Source organism: Haliotis cracherodii, unplaced genomic scaffold (genome assembly GCF_022045235.1).
Source record: "Haliotis cracherodii isolate W230 unplaced genomic scaffold, xgHalCrac1.p SCAF_18, whole genome shotgun sequence".
Lineage (NCBI taxonomy): Eukaryota > Metazoa > Mollusca > Gastropoda > Lepetellida > Haliotidae > Haliotis > Haliotis cracherodii.
This window is the reverse complement of record NW_027266273.1, coordinates 20,945,937-20,968,984: the sequence shown is the minus strand read 5'-3', so window position 1 is coordinate 20,968,984 and position 23,048 is coordinate 20,945,937. Positions and strand designations below refer to the sequence as shown.

At 38.7% G+C, this 23,048-nt stretch overlaps 1 protein-coding gene across 1 annotated transcript; it reads right to left on the bottom strand.

Moving 5' to 3' along the window:
* Positions 1–1,258: 1,258 nt before the first annotated feature.
* LOC139465879 (protein lifeguard 1-like) lies at positions 1,259–22,671 on the bottom strand. The gene is made up of 11 exons (XM_071247850.1): positions 22,606–22,671; positions 18,536–18,627; positions 15,651–15,729; positions 12,228–12,281; positions 11,015–11,105; positions 9,185–9,222; positions 8,384–8,429; positions 8,078–8,119; positions 7,402–7,491; positions 6,646–6,693; positions 1,259–4,523 (listed from the first exon to the last, which is right to left on the bottom strand). Exons 2-11 carry the CDS (start codon positions 18,618–18,620, stop codon positions 4,371–4,373), a joined length of 726 nt encoding a protein of 241 aa, XP_071103951.1. The 5' UTR covers positions 18,621–18,627; positions 22,606–22,671; the 3' UTR covers positions 1,259–4,370.
* Between the last annotated feature and the right edge of the window lie 377 nt (positions 22,672–23,048).

The window sequence follows — 23,048 nt, the reverse complement described above, 5'->3', positions numbered from 1 at the left end:
TAAACAATTGACTCAAAGTGAAGCCAACAAACACAAGTACGACAGACCAAGGATCATAGAGGATACAAATTGGGATCTGAACCCAGAACCATTTGATCCTGGCTCTGCTAAGGGATGGAATTCTGCAGAGTATTGCAGCACCTGATCTACTGGGCCACTGGAGTACATTAACCCAAATCAAACAATTTGAACATAGCCATGAGGATTCTTTTACACTAATATGTGAAGACATTAGTCCAGAACTTATCTGTTAAGAGGATAAGCTTACACCAAATTCAAAAGGCAAGAACTAGAGCATATATACAACTACAGTTACCCAATGATTTCTACATTCCAATATGTCACATATAGTTATACGCTATGACAGTGATGTATATTACAATGATTATACGAGTATCAGATATAATTGCACCATTCAAAATAAACAAAAGATGTTAAGGCCACAAAAAATTGCTCCGTTTGTTGAAAACAAAGCCCCTATGTTAAGGAGGTGGATGTGAGAAGAGGCTCAAGTGACAGAAAACAAACAAATAAACAATTTGCTGTGACCTTAACAAACTGGGAAAGAAAACCATTGCCCCATGCATGAACATGATGAACATGATATTTGACAATCTGGTCAACATGGCTGACAAACACTTTGATATTCATGATCAACCCTAAAGCCAAGATTGATAGTGTTTTTCACCAAGCAAAATGACACACGAGCACAGTTACGGAACATATCTACATGATTCCACTGTTACGATGGCTGTGAAGGTGTGATTGAGCTAAGCTTTTCTCTGAATACCGGGGTAAGCAGCATTGCAGCCATATCATGCCCGCGAACTCATGGGCATCAGACTCAAACCACATGTAACAAACACATGCTGACAATACCGGTCATGGATAACAGTTCTACAAACTTACAAAAACTTCCCACATCTTGACACTCACAACAAGAAACAACTTCAAAAATTACGAGCACGTCATCCAAGAAAGAAATAGCCAATATTATCCTCCCTCCCGTCTTTACACCTCAAACACATAGGCCATACACACTGAAACCTTGTCAATCCAGACCATGCCGCTCTCAGTTAAGTTGTCCAGATTTTCCAATTTCCAAATTAATGAATCCAAGCTAGACATTCCTAAAAATTATCATTCATACGATATCTTGACAAATCTGGATCAGTTAGGTTTCAGTGTCCATGCATGATATTCCCAGGGCAGATTACCTCTCGGTATGGTGGGTGTGGATATGAGCCTTACAGCCTAGTTCATGTAAGTGAGAGAGTGAATTGGGTTTATCACCACTTTGAACAGAATTCCAGTTATATCATGGCATGTCAGCTTCATGTGGGAGGAAAGCTCGCAGTGATGCAGGTCTGATATGATTACAACTTTACAACCAAAGAACATGGGTATGGTGCTGACAAACACAGAAACAAATCTGGAATCTGGTCGAACTGGGATTCCAACCAACAATCATAGGTTCTTGGTGTGCCCAAAAGACGTGACTGCACAGCAAATTGCGGCACCTTGGGCCTCCCTACCCTCTCCCCCTCCCCCTGCTTTCATGATAACACATATTGGAGCAAGCCATGGAATGCAGCAGCGCAACGGAACAACCGGTCTATGGAATACCTTGTCGGTGTACAGCACTCTTCATGATGAAAAATATTTGTAAATCACAATGATATTTAAACATGTTGATTACTAATTAAAGGACAATGATCATATAAATTTAATAAAATTAAATTAAATTAAAAGTGATAAAGTTTAACGTATGATAATCAATATTAAAGATATATACTGCAATACATGGGAGGTTCTCATGACCCCATGGAAATATAAGATGATCCCAATCAACTCCCTCAAACCAAATGTGTTGGGAAAAGACCCAACAGTAATGCAGTGGTCGATATTGAGAGCAACAATCAACATGATCAGGGTATGAGGAAACACTATGAACCAAGTCACCTACCAGACCACGTGATCTCTTACGATCAGCTTAGGTTCCTGGGACCAACTCTAACTCACAATCCCCCTACAGTTCACAAACAGTAGGTATGCTATCATATAAGTTAATGAAAGGCTGTTCATTCATTCTAACAATTATCTTGTTTGTCCTTTGTTTTTAGATCTGTACAAGCGTACGAGTTATCTTTCACACAGGAATGACTGGCTGAAACTGTTTCAGCTTAACAGGGTGTTGAGAGGATGTCCTGGCGTGTAACCTGCTGTCCTCCCTGCTTGTGTTACACAGTGTAACTTTCACTTATATATAAACATGCACCTGAAGCAGTAAACATGTTCTCTCGCATGTTCAATCGATGACACATAGTGTAACGCAGAGAATTTATAGATGTCAACTCGTTTCGGAGTATATACTTACTCTTTCATCAGGTGAAAGATGAAGGAGTAAGCATACACTCCGAAACGTGTTCCTCCTAATAAAGAAGTTGACATCCATAAATTCTCTTCCTGATGGGTACCACTTCTTAATGCCTTTCAAAGACTTGACACGTAGAGTGCAAGTAACAGCACATTGGGGACTACAGGCTATGACATGTACTACTCAAAAGAACAGAGCTCCAGATAAGCTTTTGGTGTTGTGGGTATTTTACCCATGCATTTTAAAGTCATTGGGTATCAGTAATTCAATCTGCGTATTCAAATTTCTGTTACCCACTAGTTTTTACAGATGTGGGTATTTAAGTTAAATATTTAAAAACACTATTCATCTAGTCCCTGCAAACTGGTGTCGTGTGGGTTCGAGAACTTTATAGGACTCAAAAATACCACGATACTTCCACAAGAAAGTGTGATGGCAAATGATCATGATGTAACTGTCATCGTGGAGTTTGGCAAGGTTGACGGAATGCCCGTTTATAATTCAAAATAAGTTGCTGATTTGCTAATCGAACACGCAGGGTTACTTCACAATATTTTGATGATACGCACAAGTTTTATTTTTGTAGCGTATCTGTAATGTTCGTTGCGTATTTGATACGCTTGGATTATATTTTACTGCGTATTTCTGCATTTCTGATGCGTATTTCACGCAGATACGCAGCTTATCTGGAGCTCTGAAAGAAGTTAAGGATCACCCCATACTTTCATATTTCTATACCTGATCTGACATGACATATTAAATATATTAACAAGAAAGAATCGGTGATCCTTAATTGTTTATAAGTATACATCTACATCAACATTCAAGGTGGCATAAGATCTACTCTTCGGACGGGAGTCCTATCTACTGTGTACTGTTGATGTCAGTTTCCAGTCAAAATGGCTGCGGTGAGCTGAGTAGATAGGGTATGTACACAGTAACATGATATGGATTTGAATGTCATGATACGTCAGTCACCATGTATCAGCATAACAACATATCATGATATGACCCATGTATGTACATGTCAGCATACAGAGATGCATATTAAATGCAAAAACTGATAAAATTCCAATTTTGTATCTATCATCTAACACTGGATTGAGGGTTTAATCTTGCTTTTGACAGTATTTCATATGTGCCATGCCTGTCAGGTTGATTCTGATAAGGATGACAGATCATGGGCAATAAGTTGGAGGAAAGCTTGAAATAAGGCAGGTCTTAGATGTTTACCACTTTGGAGAAGCCCACGAGCATCGGTCTGGTGAGGACATCGCTAGAAACATAATCGGGTCGAACCCGGATTCGAACCCACAATCATAGGTTTCTGGCATATAGAAGAGATTCAACTCTGCACAGCAGATTGAGGCGTCCCAGGTGACTGGGCCACCCATACCACTGAAGTGCTGATGCATGACTTTACATCAAATATGGACTTTACATCAAATATGGACTTTACATCAAATATGGACTTTCAGTGCTGTAGCCAGCCAGGGGGCAGGGAGGGCACCTGCCTTATACATCCCATAAATACTCTCCATCTCCTTTGTAATATCAGTAAGGACTAGTTTCAAGAAGATCATGTTAAATAATAAATTTCAATGTATAGCAAACAAAATTGTCAACAATAAATCAAAGAAAACAATTATAAACATGCGTATAATGATCCCAGAAGAGTCCATAATCTTAAAACCTTGCCAGGGTACTTTCACAGAAAATATCTTGATAAACAAATAATTACCACTTTTGTGCTATTTTCACGTGATTGCAATAAAAAGAAAAAACTGATAAAATAAAAATCTTTGTAAACAACTGCAACCAAGATAACATGATTATCAAGCAAACATATTTTGATAGATAGTGCATGCACTGAAGTTAATCTGAAGCAATCTACAGAGATAACACATTTTCCATCTACAGAACATGGCAGGGTTAGGTTGCCATAGAAACTGCCAATGTCGTCCAACCTGCGTTCATGCTGAAGTTGTTGCTATCAGTCTCTGGCTATGCCGATGATGGTGAGGATGTAGAGGAACATGTTGACGATGTCCAGGTAGAGGTTGAGGGAGGCGAAGATGTACTCCTCTGGTGACAGAGAGTACTTGTGTTTCCCCCCTAGCATCAGCTGAGTGTCGAACACCAGGTACTGGAATAGTAATACATGGGCAGTAAGGTACTGGAATAGTAATACATGGGCAGTAAGGTACTGGAATAGTAATACATGGGCAGTTAGGTTCTGGAATAGTAATACATGGGCAGTAAGGTACTGGAATAGTAATACATGGGCAGTAAGGTACTGGAATAGTAATACATGGGCAGTAAGGTACTGGAATAGTAATACATGGGCAGTTAGGTTCTGGAATAGTAATACATGGGCAGTAAGGTACTGGAATAGTAATACATGGGCAGTAAGGTACTGGAATAGTAATACATGGGCAGTAAGGTACTGGAATAGTAGTACATGGGCAGTTAGGTTCTGGAATAGTAATACATGGGCAGTAAGGTACTGGAATAGTAGTACATGGGCAGTAAGGTACTGGAATAGTAGTACATGGGGAGTAAGGTTCTGGAATAGTAATACATGGGCAGTAAGGTACTGGAATAGTAGTACATGGGCAGTAAGGTACTGGAATAGTAATACATGGGCAGTAAGGTACTGGAATAGTTATACATGGGCAGTAAGGTACTGGAATAGTAGTACATGGGCAGTAAGGTACTGGAATAGTAATACATGGGCAGTAAGGTTCTGGAATAGTAATACATGGGCAGTAAGGTACTGGAACAGTTATACATGGGCAGTAAGGTTCTGGAATAGTAATACATGGGCAGTAAGGTACTGGAATAGTAGTACATGGGCAGTAAGGTACTGGAATAGTAATACATGGGCAGTAAGGTACTGGAATAGTAATACATGGGCAGTAAGGTACTGGAATAGTAGTACATGGGCAGTAAGGTACTGGAATAGTAATACATGGGCAGTAAGGTACTGGAATAGTAATACATGGGCAGTTAGGTTCTGGAATAGTAATACATGGGCAGTAAGGTACTGGAATAGTAATACATGGGCAGTAAGGTACTGGAATAGTAATACATGGGCAGTAAGGTACTGGAATAGTAATACATGGGCAGTAAGGTACTGGAATAGTAGTACATGGGCAGTAAGGTACTGGAATAGTAATACATGGGCAGTAAGGTACTGGAATAGTAATACATGGGCAGTAAGGTACTGGAATAGTAGTACATGGGCAGTAAGGTACTGGAATAGTAGTACATGGGCAGTAAGGTACTGGAATAGTAATACATGGGCAGTAAGGTACTGGAATAGTAATACATGGGCAGTAAGGTACTGGAATAGTAGTACATGGGCAGTAAGGTACTGGAATAGTAATACATGGGCAGTAAGGTACTGGAATAGTTATACATGGGCAGTAAGGCTCTGGAATAGTAATACATGGGCAGTAAGGTACTGGAATAGTAGTACATGGGCAGTAAGGTACTGGAATAGTTATACATGGGCAGTAAGGTACTGGAATAGTAATACATGGGCAGTAAGGTACTGGAATAGTAATACATGGGCAGTAAGGTACTGGAATAGTAATACATGGGCAGTAAGGTACTGGAATAGTAATACATGGGCAGTAAGGTACTGGAATAGTAATACATGGGCAGTAAGGTTCTGGAATAGTAATACATGGGCAGTAAGGTACTGGAATAGTAATACATGGGCAGTAAGGTACTGGAATAGTTATACATGGGCAGTAAGGTTCTGGAATAGTAATACATGGGCAGTAAGGTACTGGAATAGTTATACATGGGCAGTAAGGTTCTGGAATAGTAATACATGGGCAGTAAGGTACTGGAATAGTAATACATGGGCAGTAAGGTACTGGAATAGTAGTACATGGGGAGTAGTCATAGTAACTTTACTAACTTATATCATATAATCTTGGCCTGACAAAACAGTGATTGACAGTATGAACATGGAACAATGTTGTTTGGTTAGTTGTAACTAGCCAGGTCAGACACTAAATCCAACAAATCCTAATTTCATTGAGTGAGTGAATATAGTGTAACACTGACGTCAGCAACATTCCAGCTACAGTATATCAGGATGGCCGTAAATATTACAGTCCATTTAGTCAGCTCTCTTGACAAGTATCAAATATTAGGGACGAGTGCACAGTGAATGGTGATGTGTCAGATGACTGGGCCGCCCGTTCCCCAAGTACTGACAATAATGACAACAGTGAGGACACTAGACTACTTACAGCACAGAACAGCAGAGCTCCGAGGCAGGCATACACCAGGGTAACATACTGGAACATAGCAGGTGAACATCTTTATACAGACACATTCACAGAGGATATTTGGCTTTTCTTTTCAGATCATGAAATGTGGTAAACATTAGATTTATAATCATAATGGCAATAATTCTGAGGAAATATGAAATTGAAGGTGCAAATTGTTCAGGTTCACACCAACATCTGCATCAGTAACATCACTATTTTAGATTAAATGCAAAATATGACTTAAAGTACCCAGGTGTCACTTAAACAGATATTACATATTGACATTCATTTAAGTTAACGTTGTTCGCTTGTTTTATTATAAGTGTATCAACCCTTTCTGACGTTGAGGTTTTTCAAATAAAATTAAACAGTGGACATATTTTATCATTTGCCTCTGTTTCTATGAATGAATTAATGAGTTTGGTTTACTATTGCTTTTAACAGCATTACAGTTATATCACAGTGTGTCAGTTTGACGTTGGAGGAAAGACCCAAGTGATGCAAGTCTTAGATGTTTACCACTTTGTCGAAACCTACAAGTACAGATATGTGCTGACAAACCTAGAAAAATAAATGTGGCAAACAGTGGATTTGAACCCACAATCCTAGGTTTCTGGTTGGACCAAGGGCCACAACTCTACATAAAGTGAATTGCAACGACTTGGCCACCATTGCCCCCTCTGCTCCTATGAACACAGTAAGCATCCAGTTACTTATGATCGTCTCTGGACGTACCTTGCTTCGGATGATTGCACACAGAAGACCGAAGCAGAGCAGCACAATGAGGAAGACAAACAGCATGCCGCCCATCATGGTGAAGTCCCACTGAAAAACACAAGCAAGACTTCAATCTTTGGAAGCTCAGAGTGACACTGATTAAACATTTGCAAGTTGTGATATTTTGATTTTCTTCTGCAAATAATTTGGGTTTGCAAATTGTCATTTCAGATTTCTTAATCTCTTGCCAAATGAACAACAACAATCAAGGCATCATACAACAGTGTTGTAAGATGAAGACAACAGCTTTATTATGTCTAATGGAGCTCGAGATAACTAGTGCTCATCACAGGCATTTGTTTGTTTGTTGTTTAACAACGCACTCAGCAATATTCCAGCTATATGATGGCGGTCTGTTAATAATCGAGTCTGGACCAGACAATCCAGTGATTGACATCATGAGTATCGATCCACGCAATTGGGATACGATGACACGCATCAACGAAGTTAGTGAGCCTGCCCACCCAGTCCTGCTAGTTGCCTCTTACGACAAGCATAGTCGCCTTTTACAGCAAGCATGGGTTGCTGAAGACCTATTCTACCCCGGATCTCCACGGGACTCATCACAGGCAATCAGAAGTATTTCACATGTATTTCAAATGAAAGATAGTTCCATATGTAACACAGTACTAACCTTCGTCTGGAAAGCAAATATGGTCAGGGACACAGTCACAATCTGCAAGAAAAACAACAAATTATCAGTAAACATCTAAACATGGACTGAAGAGTTACTCAATATACTGAAAGTTAAACTAACAATGATGCCGCTGCCACCGCCGATGATGATGATAAGTTGAAATAATGATGATGATAATCCTGTGTGAACATTTTTTCCCTGATCCTAAACAGGCTAGAACTGCCATTACCTAAACATGATCAATCTCTGGTGATTTACTACTCCTGAAACAGTTTAGCAGTGTGATGTAGCCGATATACTTACAGCAGTGACACCTACAGCCATGAGGACAGCATCCTGGTCATAGTGGCTGCAATACATCAAAACGATTGTGTCAGTGACATATGGAAAGTATTTTTGAATTATTTCACAGAATGTCAGCTTAATGAGGGATATCTACAAATTAGTGCAAACAAATATCTTGGATTCTAAACTAGGGGTGAAACAATACAGCAAGGTGACGTTTGTGTGCATGAATATGTGCGTTCCACCATCAGCAGAATCTGGCTTAACTGGGGATACATCGCTACTTATAGTTGACAGTTACTGGTACTGTTATTAATTTGTAAACACTGTATCAGGTAAATGGCAATGCGCAGGGTTTAAGGAATGGGGTCAGTTAAAATCATTCATGTCATGACGATAAGTGCTGGGATTCTCTTACAAGCTTAACAACGTTAGGTTTTGGAATCCATGGCAAGGATCAAAACTAAACATGAAAGTCAAGGAAATTATCAAGATTTATTGGGTCCCTAAATCCAAACAGTAAAGAAAAATTCCTGAGTCACCCAAAGTTTCTATGGGGAATCACAGGTCAGAAAATCATGAAACAACTCCCCCATCTGAAAGCCACAATAAACTAAAATTTGACTACATGTTTTTATTCATTCAATACCAAAAGATTGTGTTACTATGGAAACAGGATAATCACTGATCTAGAAATTAACAGTGATTCACAAGTATGAACAGATAAAGCCATGCATGAAGGCAATGTGAAGTCAGGGAGATGGTAGTATCTAGCACAGTGCTACAACACAACAATAATCATGATAATAACTGACTCACCTTGCAACTGTCCCAAGCAGGAATCCTTCACAAATAGTCTGCAAATATATCAAGGACTCATTCATACTCATATACATGATATATCCATGAATGTTTGCAATTGTGCAAAAAGATGATTTGATATGAAGAGTATGATTTAATGCATCTTTTAGCAATATTCCAGCAATACGAAAGGGGAGGGGGGGGGGGAGACACCAGTATTGGGCTTCAAACTTTGTACCATGTGGGGAATCGAACCCAGGCCTTCGGTGTGATGAGGAAAAGGCTCAAACAATTACAAACCCATTGCTACTATAAACATGTTTACTAAATCTGCAGTGTGTCATCATTTGTTATTTTTAAGCTATGCACCACCAAGTGATCTGTAATCTTATTCAGTGAGACAGGAATCTGAAATATCATTACTAGCTGATGTAGAGATAGTAAAAGTTCCTGTTTCATCAGTCAAGAAAACTGTTTGTCTTGGTGATGACCACCCAATGTTTCAGCCGAGGATAAGTGGAAGTTTTCATCAGTACTGATGTCACATTTAGTGTGATGCACAAGACATGTTCCTGGAGTAGCACTCATTCAATTCAGATGGTAGGGAAACCTCTGGGTGAGTGAGTGAGTGAGTTGGTGAGTGAGTGAGTGTTTTTTTGGGTGAGTGAGTGAGTGAGTGGGTGTTTTTTTGGGTGAGTGAGTGAGTGAGCGAGCTTAACACTGCTTTAAACATTTTTCAGCTATTTAACTGTGTGTCTTCAAAATGTGGAATGAAAGCCCAAAATGGTTTAAGACATTAACCATTTTTGTGAAACCCATAAGCACGAGAATGGTGCTCAAAGGATAATCATTACTTCAAATCTGGGCTGGATTTTCTGGGATCATAAGTTCTCCAAAAATAATTCTCAAACTAAATATGGTGTATCTAAAGGAATGATTCGCAGCTATGAATCAGCTACCAGTGGATGAAATAATTTCGTGGAATACAGGCAGGAACATAATAAAATACTCTGTGTCTTTGAGGGATTGCATCCTGGAATCCATGTTGAATCCACTAAGTGGAGTTGAGCTGAATGTTTTATCACAAAATGGTATACATGGGCGTGCAGTATTATCGGTATATGGGTAAATTGACGTTCCTACTTCCACGATACATATCACAGCATAATTTTTTCATGCTTGATATATTGGTTGATATTAAATAGCTATTTTTATCATGTGTTGAATGTCATGTACATGCCACATGCCTTCACTGCCCCGGAGCATGCATCTGGGGCCTGAAGATGGCTGCGTATTTATTGGCTGAGTAAACATTATGTTGTACCAGCATCTTGTTCTGTTCCATTAATAAACTTCAATTCATACCTTAATGTGTCAGATTGCTTTTCAATTCAAAATTTAGAATTATACAATATATTGTGATATGTATCGCAATACTGCCTTGTGCATTGCAAAATATTGTGAAACACTTTAAACGTCCAATACCCATCCCTATGGTATACATATTCCTATCCAGCCTTCAACATGTTTAATAAAGTTATTACATACACTTTCCTTACAGCTTTCTTGATCTGAATTCACTGACAGTATGTCAAGTTCCATGCGTCAAACAGGAAACTAGTCCATGGAGGTGAAACTTTCAGAGATACAGAGAGGAAGTGCTGGTATTAATGTTTTTGATGATACCTTTTGATAAAAGTGATTGCATTACTCTATATGTGTGCTGAGAAAGACATATATTCACCCGTCATACCGTAGATCTTCATTGCAGTAATTTAGGACTGCCAGTTTGCCCGAATCTAACTCAAAGGTACCTAAATTCCAAGCAGAAAGTACCCCACAACTTACAAACACTGCAAGCAGAATCATGTTGGTGGGACTCTGTCGCCGGACGTTCGGACAGCAGGCCAGGACGATGATTGCAATGAACGTGATGGCCCTGCAAGACACCAAAACACACTGAATGCTAACACGAGAATCCGACAGCTTATGTGCAGGATTCAATACATTTGGAAATGAAGAAACTTGTTTCTTGCAAACCTGTAGTTAGGGAGTTGGGGTCAACAGAGCTTTGAAGCATTTCAGTAATATCCCAGTGTGTCAGCTTCAATAAGTAATTGTGGATAACGGTGGGCACACACATGGTGCCGACAGAACACAGATCCTAATCAAGGTGGGATTCAAACTCAACAATATTGCAGCTATTTCACAGAATCCTGCTAAATATTCAGGCATGGGACATGCAAACCAGAGGTTGATATCATGAGTGCAAAGTTGGGATTCAAACTCAGATCCTGACAGCTGAACTGTGACTGACAGTGATTGTTTGTTGTTTAACATGTTTAAGGTCACAGTCAACAATAGTTTGGCTATTTCAGAGTCCTGCTGAATAATCAGGCCTGGGACGTGAAACCAGGGGTTGATATCATGAGTCCCGAGCCTGGACAAATCTGGCCAAGTCTGACCAAGTCCGACAAACAGGTCAGGTCAGATCAGGTCCCAAAAGGAAACCAAGGAGACATGCAGCATGTATTGATGTTTCAATGTCCTCTGGAAACAGCAGTTGTCTTTTGTTTTGTCTTTGTTTGTTTGTTTGTTTGTTTGTTTGTTCATTTAACCTCGCACTCAACAATATTCAAGCCATATGACAGCAGTCTGTTAATAATCCAGTCTGAACCATACAATCCAATGATTGACATCATGAGTATCGATCCACGCAATTTGGATATGATGACATGCATCATCCAAGTCAGCAATCCTGACCACCCGATCCCATTAGTCACCTCTTACGACAAGCATGGGTTGCTGAAGACCTACTATAACACAGGGTGTTCTCCAGCTTGTCCTCAGGAAGGGTAGAATGATTGACAACATGACTGCATCAGTGTCAGTCTGAGGAAAGATATGCGATGATATGACACATTACAATTTTAGGGTCATGAGTCTTAAAGTCAGAGTTAACTGCCCTTGCTGTGCAAACTAAGTCGACAACATCATGTACATGTTGGGACAATTACACCAAATTCGTCTCCAACTAGAACCAATATCTTGCATCACTTACAGTGCCAGGAACCACATCCATGGATTGTTCCTTGAGTATTCCCGAACCTCATGACTGTAAAGAAACAAAACTATTCATTGACATTTAGTTCATCAATATTCAAAGACATTGTGCAATGGTATGTGGGGGAGGGTGGGGGTGTCTGCCATTTTCAGCTCGCCGTTACAAACTTACTTCACTGGCCGTTGTGGTTGACTTCAACAGTTCACCTTGACCTCCACCACTGGTGTTATGTAAGTTGCTCTACTGACAACAAATATGCTATTGCCCTGCTCTCCCTTGCGTCCTTTCTAGGAATTATGACTGGTCATTTGATGATCTGGCCCCTCAATACCGGCAGCATGTTGCCTGTAGTGGTGTAACGATACGGCGATACAGTACTGCATCCCGATGCACAGTCCACGATACGAAGCATCGATTTGGAAAGCATGTATCGCGATACATACAATATTTTCATAACACAGTTTTACTTACCGTTTTACCGTATTTTCTTGAGTATAGTGCGCACTTTTTTTCCCAAAATCACAGCTGTGTAGAAGGGGGTGTGCAGTATACACGAATTAATGAGTTTTGATGTTTTTCCCCCATGGAAAGACTTTACCCCGAGCATTTACACCGGTAATGCCATGTCAACAAATCCATACTGAAGTTCGCAAATTATTCATGTACACTGTCTGGCTATAAAAAGTGTTCTTTGTATATCTGGACTTATGTTTGTGACTTATTTCATCAAACTTATTCAAAACTCCTTTAAATATTGTTTTAATTAATTTCGGCGAAATTGTGTGTGACGCGATCGGAAGATCGCACAACTCACCGTTATTAACAGCAACCGCGGTCAGATTACCGCTATTGACGCCTTGTAATGAACTTTAGTTGACAGAGAATGGTTACACATATCATAAATGCCAAACTTTGATCCGTTAAAATCATATTTGTTTTTGTTGGACGATTCTATGTCAACACGTAATTCTCGCGATTGCGCGCTCACGTGCACGGGAGCCTTAAGGGTGACTGGTCAGACTGGTTCCATGTAAAAAATAATACCCGGCAATAGCGATCATCTGCTTCGCTTAGGGTTATTATTATTTTAAATATGTTTAGTAAAAGCTGCATCTAAATTAAAAAGATATTGGAATATATTATTCCTGATAAAAAAAATAGTTTCAGATGCAACTTTTGCCGATGCTTGCATTAAAATCCAAGTTGTATCATTGGGTGTGTCTTGACCGAATCACCGGTAGATTCCAAGAAAACGTGTGTACAGCTGATTGCTGTATCCGGCTTAGTTTACGAGAAAATACACAAGGTAATCTTAATCCCTGGATATAAAACAATGCCTAGCTGAACAAAAAATACAATTTAAACTGTAAATCAACATGTCTGGTGATTTTTTTATCTCAAATTTCGAATTTGTACTGACGGAGTTTCTCATCACCCGTTCGTTTGCCGGACTTCGCTGAAGGGAATTTTTTCTGCGCATAATATTCAAGTTTCTTTTTTTCCAAAATATTCAACCCGCTAGAGGGGGGTGCGCATTATACATGGGTGCGCACAATACTCAAGAAAATACATGAAATACGTTTAACAGTTTCAAAGCCAGTTTGTTTCAGTAAAACATACTGTATTGCTGACAATTTGCTATAACAGTAAATAAACACCTTTTATCTTCTTCAACTGTACTTGAAAGACATCAACTTGGCTTAGCTTGTACCAGTAAACACTGTATCGCGATACATATCGTATCGCGACCCCTGTATCGCGATAAGTATCGTATCGCGACCCTCCTGTATCGTTGCACCTCTAGTTGCCTGCCGGACACCGGCTTGAGCTGATACTAGTCACTCCCTATCCATTACCCCATAGAGGTGGTCAATAAAACAGAGAAGACCTTGGTACCCTCAGTACAGGAGGTGCTTGCAATCCTGATCCTGATTTGTGATTTGAGAAGTTTCAGAGGAGTTTGTTCTGATGGATGGCATAGTTTGCAAGATAAGCCTACAGATGAGACTACTGCTGTTTAACCTTTACAAGGTATGTACTGTACCTAATATTTGGAGAATCCCCGGCAAGCTGAGATAACTGAGCATGGCAGTATACTTACTAAGTCAGAATGTCACATAAAAGAGAACTACAGTAAACTACGGTTATTACGAACTCAAAGGGACTACTAATTTTAGTTCGTTATAACCGTAGTTCGTTATAAGCATATACACAGCATAACTACAACAAATAGTCGGGACCAAAAGTAAGTTTGTTATATCCGTCAGTTCGTTATAAGCGTGTTCGTTATAACCGTAGTTTACTGTACCATGAATTCCTCCGTCATACAAAATTGTTTCTACAGTTTACATCAGGGGACGTAATTCAAGGTAAAAGGGTCTAGTTCACCTTGGACCCCCATGTCAAGACACAGATGGTATGTATAGTTTATATATTTGTGTAACTAATGTTATATTTTGGATAACACTTTCTTAGTAGAGTACAGATTCTAGTACTTTTTGGGGGGTTGAGTCCCGTCCGGGATTCGAACCCACACCTGCCAGGGTGAGGCACCTAATCGCCAGCACACAAAGTTAGCGATCTAACCCACTCAGCCACCGAGGCTTCCACAAAATGGAAGTCCGACAACTGGTAGTCTAGATCACGTACTTTGAGTACCCCCTGACAAGTGTAAATTGGCACGGCTAGAATCTGTAAGAAAGTGTTATCCCAAATATAACATTAGTTATATTTGACCACTTTCTAAATGGCATTGTGTATTCATAGCTTTCGGCCATGGGAGCCGTGCCAATTTACACTTGTCAGGGGGTACTCAAAGTATGTGATCTAGACTACCAGTTGTCGGACTTCCATTTTGTGGAAGCCTCGGTGGCTGAGTGGGTTAGATCGCTGACTTTGTGTGCTGGCGATTAGGTGCCTCACCCTGGCAGGTGTGGGTTCGAATCCCGGACGGGACTCAACCCAAAAAAAAGTACTAGAATCTGTACTCTACTAAGAAAGTGTTATCCCAAATATAACATTAGTTACATTTGACCACTTTCTAAATGGCATTGTGTATTCATAGCTTTCGGCCATGGGAGCCGTGCCAATTTACACTTGTCAGGGGGTACTCAAAGTACGTGATCTAGACTACCAGTTGTCGGACTTCCATTTTGTGGAAGCCTCGGTGGCTGAGTGGGTTAGATCGCTGACTTTGTGTGCTGGTGATTAGGTGCCTCACCCTGGCAGGTGTGGGTTCGAATCCCGGACGGGACTCAACCCCCCCAAAAAGTACTAGAATCTGTACTCTACTAAGAAAGTGTTATCCCAAATATAACATTAGTTACATTTGACCACTTTCTAAATGGCATTGTGTATTTATATATTTGTGCACTATACAGACACGTGGAGAAACAGCACTTCAGGAAGTGCAATACTTACACATAGAGGAACAGTGACATAATGGCGATGGTGACTGCGATCTGACAGGTGAGAATGCCATAAACCTTGCGGATAAATCCTGCAAATTAGAATGTTTTATTTTTTAATCATCACATCCACTGGTCATGGTGATACACTGTATTGAAATATAATTGCCCTGCTCCAATAAGCCCTCCCTGACAAACTTCTAGACCAATCTAAGTAATCCTTACAAGTGCCCCCTGCTACAAAAGGTACTGAGACCAAACATTCACATGACAGTCCATATTTCCTTGTGTACATATTACACATTATTTAACTGTAACAGCAGCTTACAAGGGGTACATTATTTGTCTAGTTAATACTAAGGAAAAATTTGAATTAATTTTGTTCACCCGATCTCTTAAAACAAATTTACCTTGATGTGTATGGTTTAAATAAGTGCCCCCATTGTCAATTTTATAATTGCCCATGAACATACCTTGGTTGGACAGGTCAAAAAGTAACATCTCGGGGTAAACAGCCATCTGTCTTACATATTTACCTATTCCCCAATCAGGTCTTTCTACTCCAACCAAAATTCTAGGACGTCAGCCTTCACTTTATTTAAGTAGTTCTCACAGTACTATGTGTCAGATTTAACATTTTTGTTTTCATGTAGAGCCTTAAAGGACTTGTACGGTGACAGCTCTGGGTGTTTTTAAATCATGCATGAAATAATGTTTAACTTCCCACCTTTACTTCATGTCTGATTCTCAAACTAAACCAATAGAGCTCCACACAGGGAAACCGACAACCCATGCGCTGCACAGAATAAGTGGCTTTGGTCATGTTATTATTAGAGGCAAATTGAAGAGAAAGCTCATGTGTTTTTCTGACAGATGGGTTACTAATTGCCAGTTTTATTGAATTAGAAGTCAGTATTTATCAAAGCAGTGTTTATCAATATAGCAACTATTAGCTCTTAAAAACTGATCCATAATAACATCATCGATACATCATGAACTGTATCACTAGGTGCAATTTATTGTGCATCAGCACATGGGTGAAGCTGGTGAATCATGAAATCCCTACTCCACATACTGTTAGGAATATACCTGCATACATTAATATTATTAGTAATATGGAAACATAATATAGTCAATCTAGCTTTAAATATTCACATATAAAAATATATTGAACAACGCTCAAATGGTTGGTATGGTGGGTACTGAGTCAATTGACAGCCTGTTGCACAGATAATCGTGATGTTGATGTTTGCGACTAATTACTGCGAGCACATTGGACAAGTGCCGCAACAGCTGTGTGGACTTTTACATCTCAATGTAGAAGCTGTTGCCTGTGAATATCATTGGGCGACATTACACAAATGTCAAAGAAGGGATGTGTCACCATATCTCTTCTTTTTTTAACCAAATTAACTGCAATCAGTTTTGCAATATATGCTCTCTATGTACCATACATATAATATGATCACCATCATAAAGCTGTCTAAATAGTTTCTTTTCTTTTACCTATCTCGTTTGTTTCAAGTGAGTATATTTAATGAGTGTTATTCACCTTACTGTCCTACTGTGCATGCTTTACTTTAAAGAATGACTAAGACGGCTGAAATGATGCTGATGGACATGATGGAAAGTTAAATATAAACTTACTATCATCAACATGAAGAGAATACATCAGTACTGTAATTTATTGTTTGTTTGTTGTTTAACTAAGTACTCAGCAATATTCCAGATATATGACCACAGTCTGTAAATAATCGAGTCTGGACCAGACAATACAGTGATTGATATCATGAGCATCGATCCATGCAATTGGGATACGATGACATGCATCAACCAAGTCACCAAGTCTGACCACCCGTCCCGTTTGTTGCCTCTTTCGAAATGCATGGGTTGCTGAGGACCTATTTTACCCCGGATCTTCACAAGATGGTAATTTGTAAATGTGGTAAAATTTGGTTAGATCCATTTACTGCACACATCACGCACATGTCATACTTTTAACTGCACTTAACTTCTTCATACACTATCCTATCATAAACATAACGTAATCAAATAAACATGATAAACAATGTTCTTGCTGACCCCACAGGAGACAAATAGCAAACAGTCAGTGTGAGGATATTCACATACATGGCCATTCTATATGTATATGTTCTATAGTGTATCATTAAGTAGGTTATATTCTTTCTGTCATCATGATCATCGTCAAATATCACACATTTTCTAGGACATGTGTTTATCTTACAAAGTATTATAAATATGGCAACAAATTTTAACAAAAACTTGTAGTTATAAATGATTCTGTATGTGTCATGATTCTGAAGACCATTCCATTTACACGTCATCAAGTGCAGCAGATATTCAGTATTAGTCTCCACACATATAACAAAATTCCTGCTAGTCCACTAGCTCGAGACTACTAAATTGTGCTGAGGTCAAGTCAACATCCGGTGAATGGTAGTCCTCAGTTTCGCTACAAATTCGAACTGAATAAAACTGACAGAAAATAAAATCTTTTAACATTTTTGTTTTGTTCAAGCAGGACTAACTACAAACTCTGAGGACAAGTGAAATATAGTTTACAATAGTCTTAAAAAACTGACCTTCTAAGGCTGTATAATGGCCTCGGGGTATACATTTCACTTTTTCAAACACACAAGACGTTCACAGGACAAATGAATTGAAAAAGTACATCTTTGTTTGGAGATTGTTACAGCCGTTTATAAGGAGGTTATTATGTCATGTGTGATATATTGTAATACGAAGACGCTATCGTTGTCCATCATGAACATAAGGATATATCATAGTTATACAACACATCACAGATGTACCCATAATAGCCATGAGGGAAGCAGGGAAATCAACAGAACGACAACTGTTCATTTTCAATATACTAACCAAGCCGGATACTCTTCTCGCTGAAGCTGTTGTATTCCTGGAAACCATTGTCGTCCACAACAGGGTCAGCTTCAGGATCATACATCGTGATTCTGAAACACCAACACTGTCCTTGTTGACTGAGGAAATAACTACACAGCCATCGCTGTGTACAATGATGTAGCTCGAAGAAAAGTAAATAGTCCTTCACGGCATATAGTTTCTTTGAGTTTATTTGACCTATTGTAATGCCTTTTGTGATTGTAAACCCAAAAGGTGTTTTAATAAAATTTGTTAAATGCTCTTGTTTGGTTATTTACTGATTTCACTATTTAGCTCTGAAAAAATTGATTGAATTTCAATTTGGAAATCACCTCGTAACAATAGCAATGGCATCTACAGTGATTCCTCGACATAACGCTCCTCGATGTACCACTACTCCGGATGCACTGTGGGGTAAACCTTGGCTACCCAAAATGCATGAGGAATTTCCCTTAAAAGCATGTTGATGCAAATAAAGTGACAAAGTGTCTATGATCATGATAATAAGTTTGAAAGACTAACTGATGCTACTAATTTCATTCTCCCAGAGGTTTAAATTAAAATATGTTGTGCGTTTAACTTTAAACACAGTGAAGTTGTGCTTCAAACTTGAGGTTGATATGGAATCTTTTTTATCCTTCTTAAGACAGACCAAATTAATAACTTGTCCAACAGATTTATATCCTCAAAACACCTGAACAATGGAAGGAGAAAAAATGTATATCAGAAGGATATTCCCCACTACTCTGTATTTAGTTCTGAATAATCATCACAGATGATGCATTCAAGATGTATATGCCAAGATATACTTGACCTCATCGAGTCCTGTGAAGGACCAAACAAGGGGCATAACCCTGTAAAAGTTATATTTCCAACTGCAATTTTTAAACTTGATTAACATATTTATCCCTTGATCATGCTATCCCTTGGTGATAATACAAGCAAGATGTCATCCTTGTATCAATAGAAGTTTCCTAGAAAAAAAATGTCCCATTTTGGGGTACATTGCACCATGCCAAAAGATATAAGGCTTGTTTTTATTTACATCAGCATGTTCTGTGAGGTACATAGACATGAGTGAGTGGGTGAGTGAGTGAGTGAGCTGAGTTTAACGCTGTTTTGGACATGTTGAACACTATTCCAGTCATATCACAGCATGTCAACTTAAAGTGGGAGGAAAGCCTCGAAATGATGCAGTTCGGTGAAACCTACGAACACTGGTATGGTGCTGACAAACCTAGAAACAAGTATATAACCTTAACCACCAGTCCGAAACCTGAGTATAGTAAAATTCTGTTTGGTGTTGTAAACTCAGGTAATGATAGCATATATAAAAACACCAAATGCTACTGTCATTGATGACAAGAGCCATGTTTGGGCTAGTAATCTGAAAGGTTTTTGGCACAGACTGTTGAAACATTATCAGGCCGAACCCGGATTTGAACACAGAACATAGGTGTCTGACAAGCCCAAGGGACACAACTCTGCACAGGGAATGGTGGTGATACAGTATAGATATAATTGTATTATCTGAAAGGATATCTGCTCTCCCTTATCATTTTCTGAGTGAGTTGGGTTTAACGCCGCTTTTAACAGTATTCCAGTTATATCATGGTGTGTCAGCTCAATGTGGGAGGAAAGCCCAAAGTGATGCAGGTCTCAGACGTTTACCACTTTGGTGAAACACACGAGCACGGGTATGGTGCTGACAAACCTAGAAACATAATAGGGGCGAACTGGGATTCAAACAAACAATCATAGGTTTCTGGTGTGCCCAAGGGACGCAACTCTGCACAGCGAATCGCAGGGCCTGAGATGATTTGGCCACCCATGCCCCCTATCATTTTCTGAATCATAACTGTTCAGGCTAGTTTTGAACCAAAATAATGCCAATATGTTCCCCAGGTACAAAAGCTCAATTTCATAAGAAATAATAAACTTGACTTGTGAGGATGTGCAAAAATGCCTTTTTGTTTTAAAACTTTACTCACTGTCTCACTTCTGGGTATGTTGATTACTTAAGTTCTCTGCTTATTGATTATACTTGGTTGGTCCAAACACAATTTTTATCTACTCTCCTGAACATTGTGTTAATCCTTTTGGGTATGTTGATTATTTAAGTTCTCTGCTTATTGATTATACTTGGTTGGTCCAAACACGATTTTTATCTACTCTCCCAAACATTGTGATAATCCTTTTTCCTTTCGCAAGTTATCAATTAATTGCAAGATGGAAAGGTAGAATTAGAGCCATGTAGGACAAACTGTAGGGGTCAATGGGGGTTGTGCCCCTTTCTCGTGGGTTCATAGTAAAGGGAGCCAAGGGTTGAAAAAAGTAAAATAAATACACTTGTCAATGTATTTTTTAAATTTCATCAGTTTTTAATTTCAGTTTTAGTCCTTCTAATCTTCACCATGTTCACATGAAAATGTCAAGAAAGCAGGATGTGTTTATGTGCTTAACATAATTTACAATAGTAACACACACATCGACAAAGCTGATGAATTTCCAAAATATTTTCGGTATGACTAGGAAAATTAATGAGTGAGGACTTAGGTCAATCAGTGGCAAGGCAGCCTTATAATACCAGCTTATGGTTTCAAGACATGACAGAGAGAGTAACACTGGTTATTCATTCCACTTCTACAGCCATAGAATCGTCCGCCTCACAGAAAGTTGGGGAACTGAATTCTAAAGGTGCTCCCTCTTATTACAGGACAGTGCACATTAGAAGAATTATGGTATGTTTAACCTAAGGTGCAGACATCACATATCCTCGCATAATGTGTTTTCGAGCCCCTAAGAAGTATTTCTCATTATGTGTCTAATAACAATCGCAAAGCACGAAAAGTAAGTCTTACCTTTGAGCACATTTATTTTTGTTTACAATTTGGATAGTAAATGACCACATCTTGTGAATTTAATCGTGAGAATGCCTCGCCAAGCGTGACAAGTCAAGCAGTCGCCATCTTGTTATTGTTACCTGATTTCGAGCCCCTCCATGACAGTCAAGTTAAAAATAAATGCACAACATGATCAGTCACATGACATTACAGACAGGAAGCTTACATACAGCAGCCAATACATCACCAGTGGATATGATTCTTCTGATGCAAAACTGTCATCAGATCAAGTTTAATTAAAATGTGCATTACTGAAAAAATAATGTTTGAGGCATGTTTTCATTACTTTTTGAATATCTTACCTCGCGTTGCTTAATTTGTAAAATAACTTCAGCGACAAGTGGTGAACATTTTAATGTCTTCAGTGATCTTAGATGCGTCTACTTTGATTACATTACTAAGCCCATGGTAACGTATTGTTTAGGGGCTTGAAAACATGTTACGAGGGGATATATGATGCATACTACAGCTGTAAAGGATAACAGCCCATCGTCCTAACATCCTTAGAAATGCATTATCCACCAAACATCTATCCCAAATCAGTGTAACATATGGTGAATATTAGCAATCAGTTGTCAATGTAATGTTTATCAATGGGACCGATTTGTTAGTCATTACACTCAACATGAACAATGATGAATAAAGCTATATAATATCATAAAATAACGTCAAACGATCCAAATTAATGAGGTTTGACAGGTATTCAAAACAATCACATTTGCAGTTGTACTTTTTAATACATGACACACACTGATACTAACTCATATGGATTCTTGTTACCCTACGTTATTAAAATGCGAAATGACTAGGTCACACGTGTCTTTGAATAAGTGATACACTTATTACGCTGAAAACGAAAATAGCAAATGAATTGTAAGTTCGATACGAGTGTTTCTGTCATATTGTCAAAAGGAACTATGACAATCATTAGTAAATCGTGATGAAAATTTCATGTCAAATAACAGATGTTATATAATTTCTCCAGTTACATGATTATATTATGGTCTTGTGGGGGATGTTTTTCTTCCTCTTTTGCGCTTTAAGGCTCTGCAACGTCTGCTTGAAAATATGACAACTATCAATACAAAAACATGCTATCGAAGGAAAATAATTCTGTCTTACGGAAAAAGTGAAAATTCAACCTACAGTTAGTTTATGGTGTACTTGACAGCTTGCTAGCAGACAACAAGCAAAGTGGAATTTTCCCGTATCCACAACCGGAAGTTATGTTTTCATCATCATCGGTTTGAGCAGTGCAACTCATAACACATGTTGGCCACTAAGTTAAAAAGTAAGGTTCCAAAATGACAATATTTGTACTAACTGATATATATAATATTTGTATAAAGAACAGAACAATAATAATTATATAAAAGCCAGTAACTGTGTGTTTTATTGCATAATATTACTCACAGCATTAAAGAATATAACAATAGTTGTTTTACAAATACTACAAATTAATAAGACTACGAAAATAATAGAATCGCAATTAACAACTTTGCACTATCCATATAAATGAACACCAACATTTTGTGTTATATATTTTCAATTGATTGCTGTATTTAAAGTTTTTTAAAATGGACTTAAAT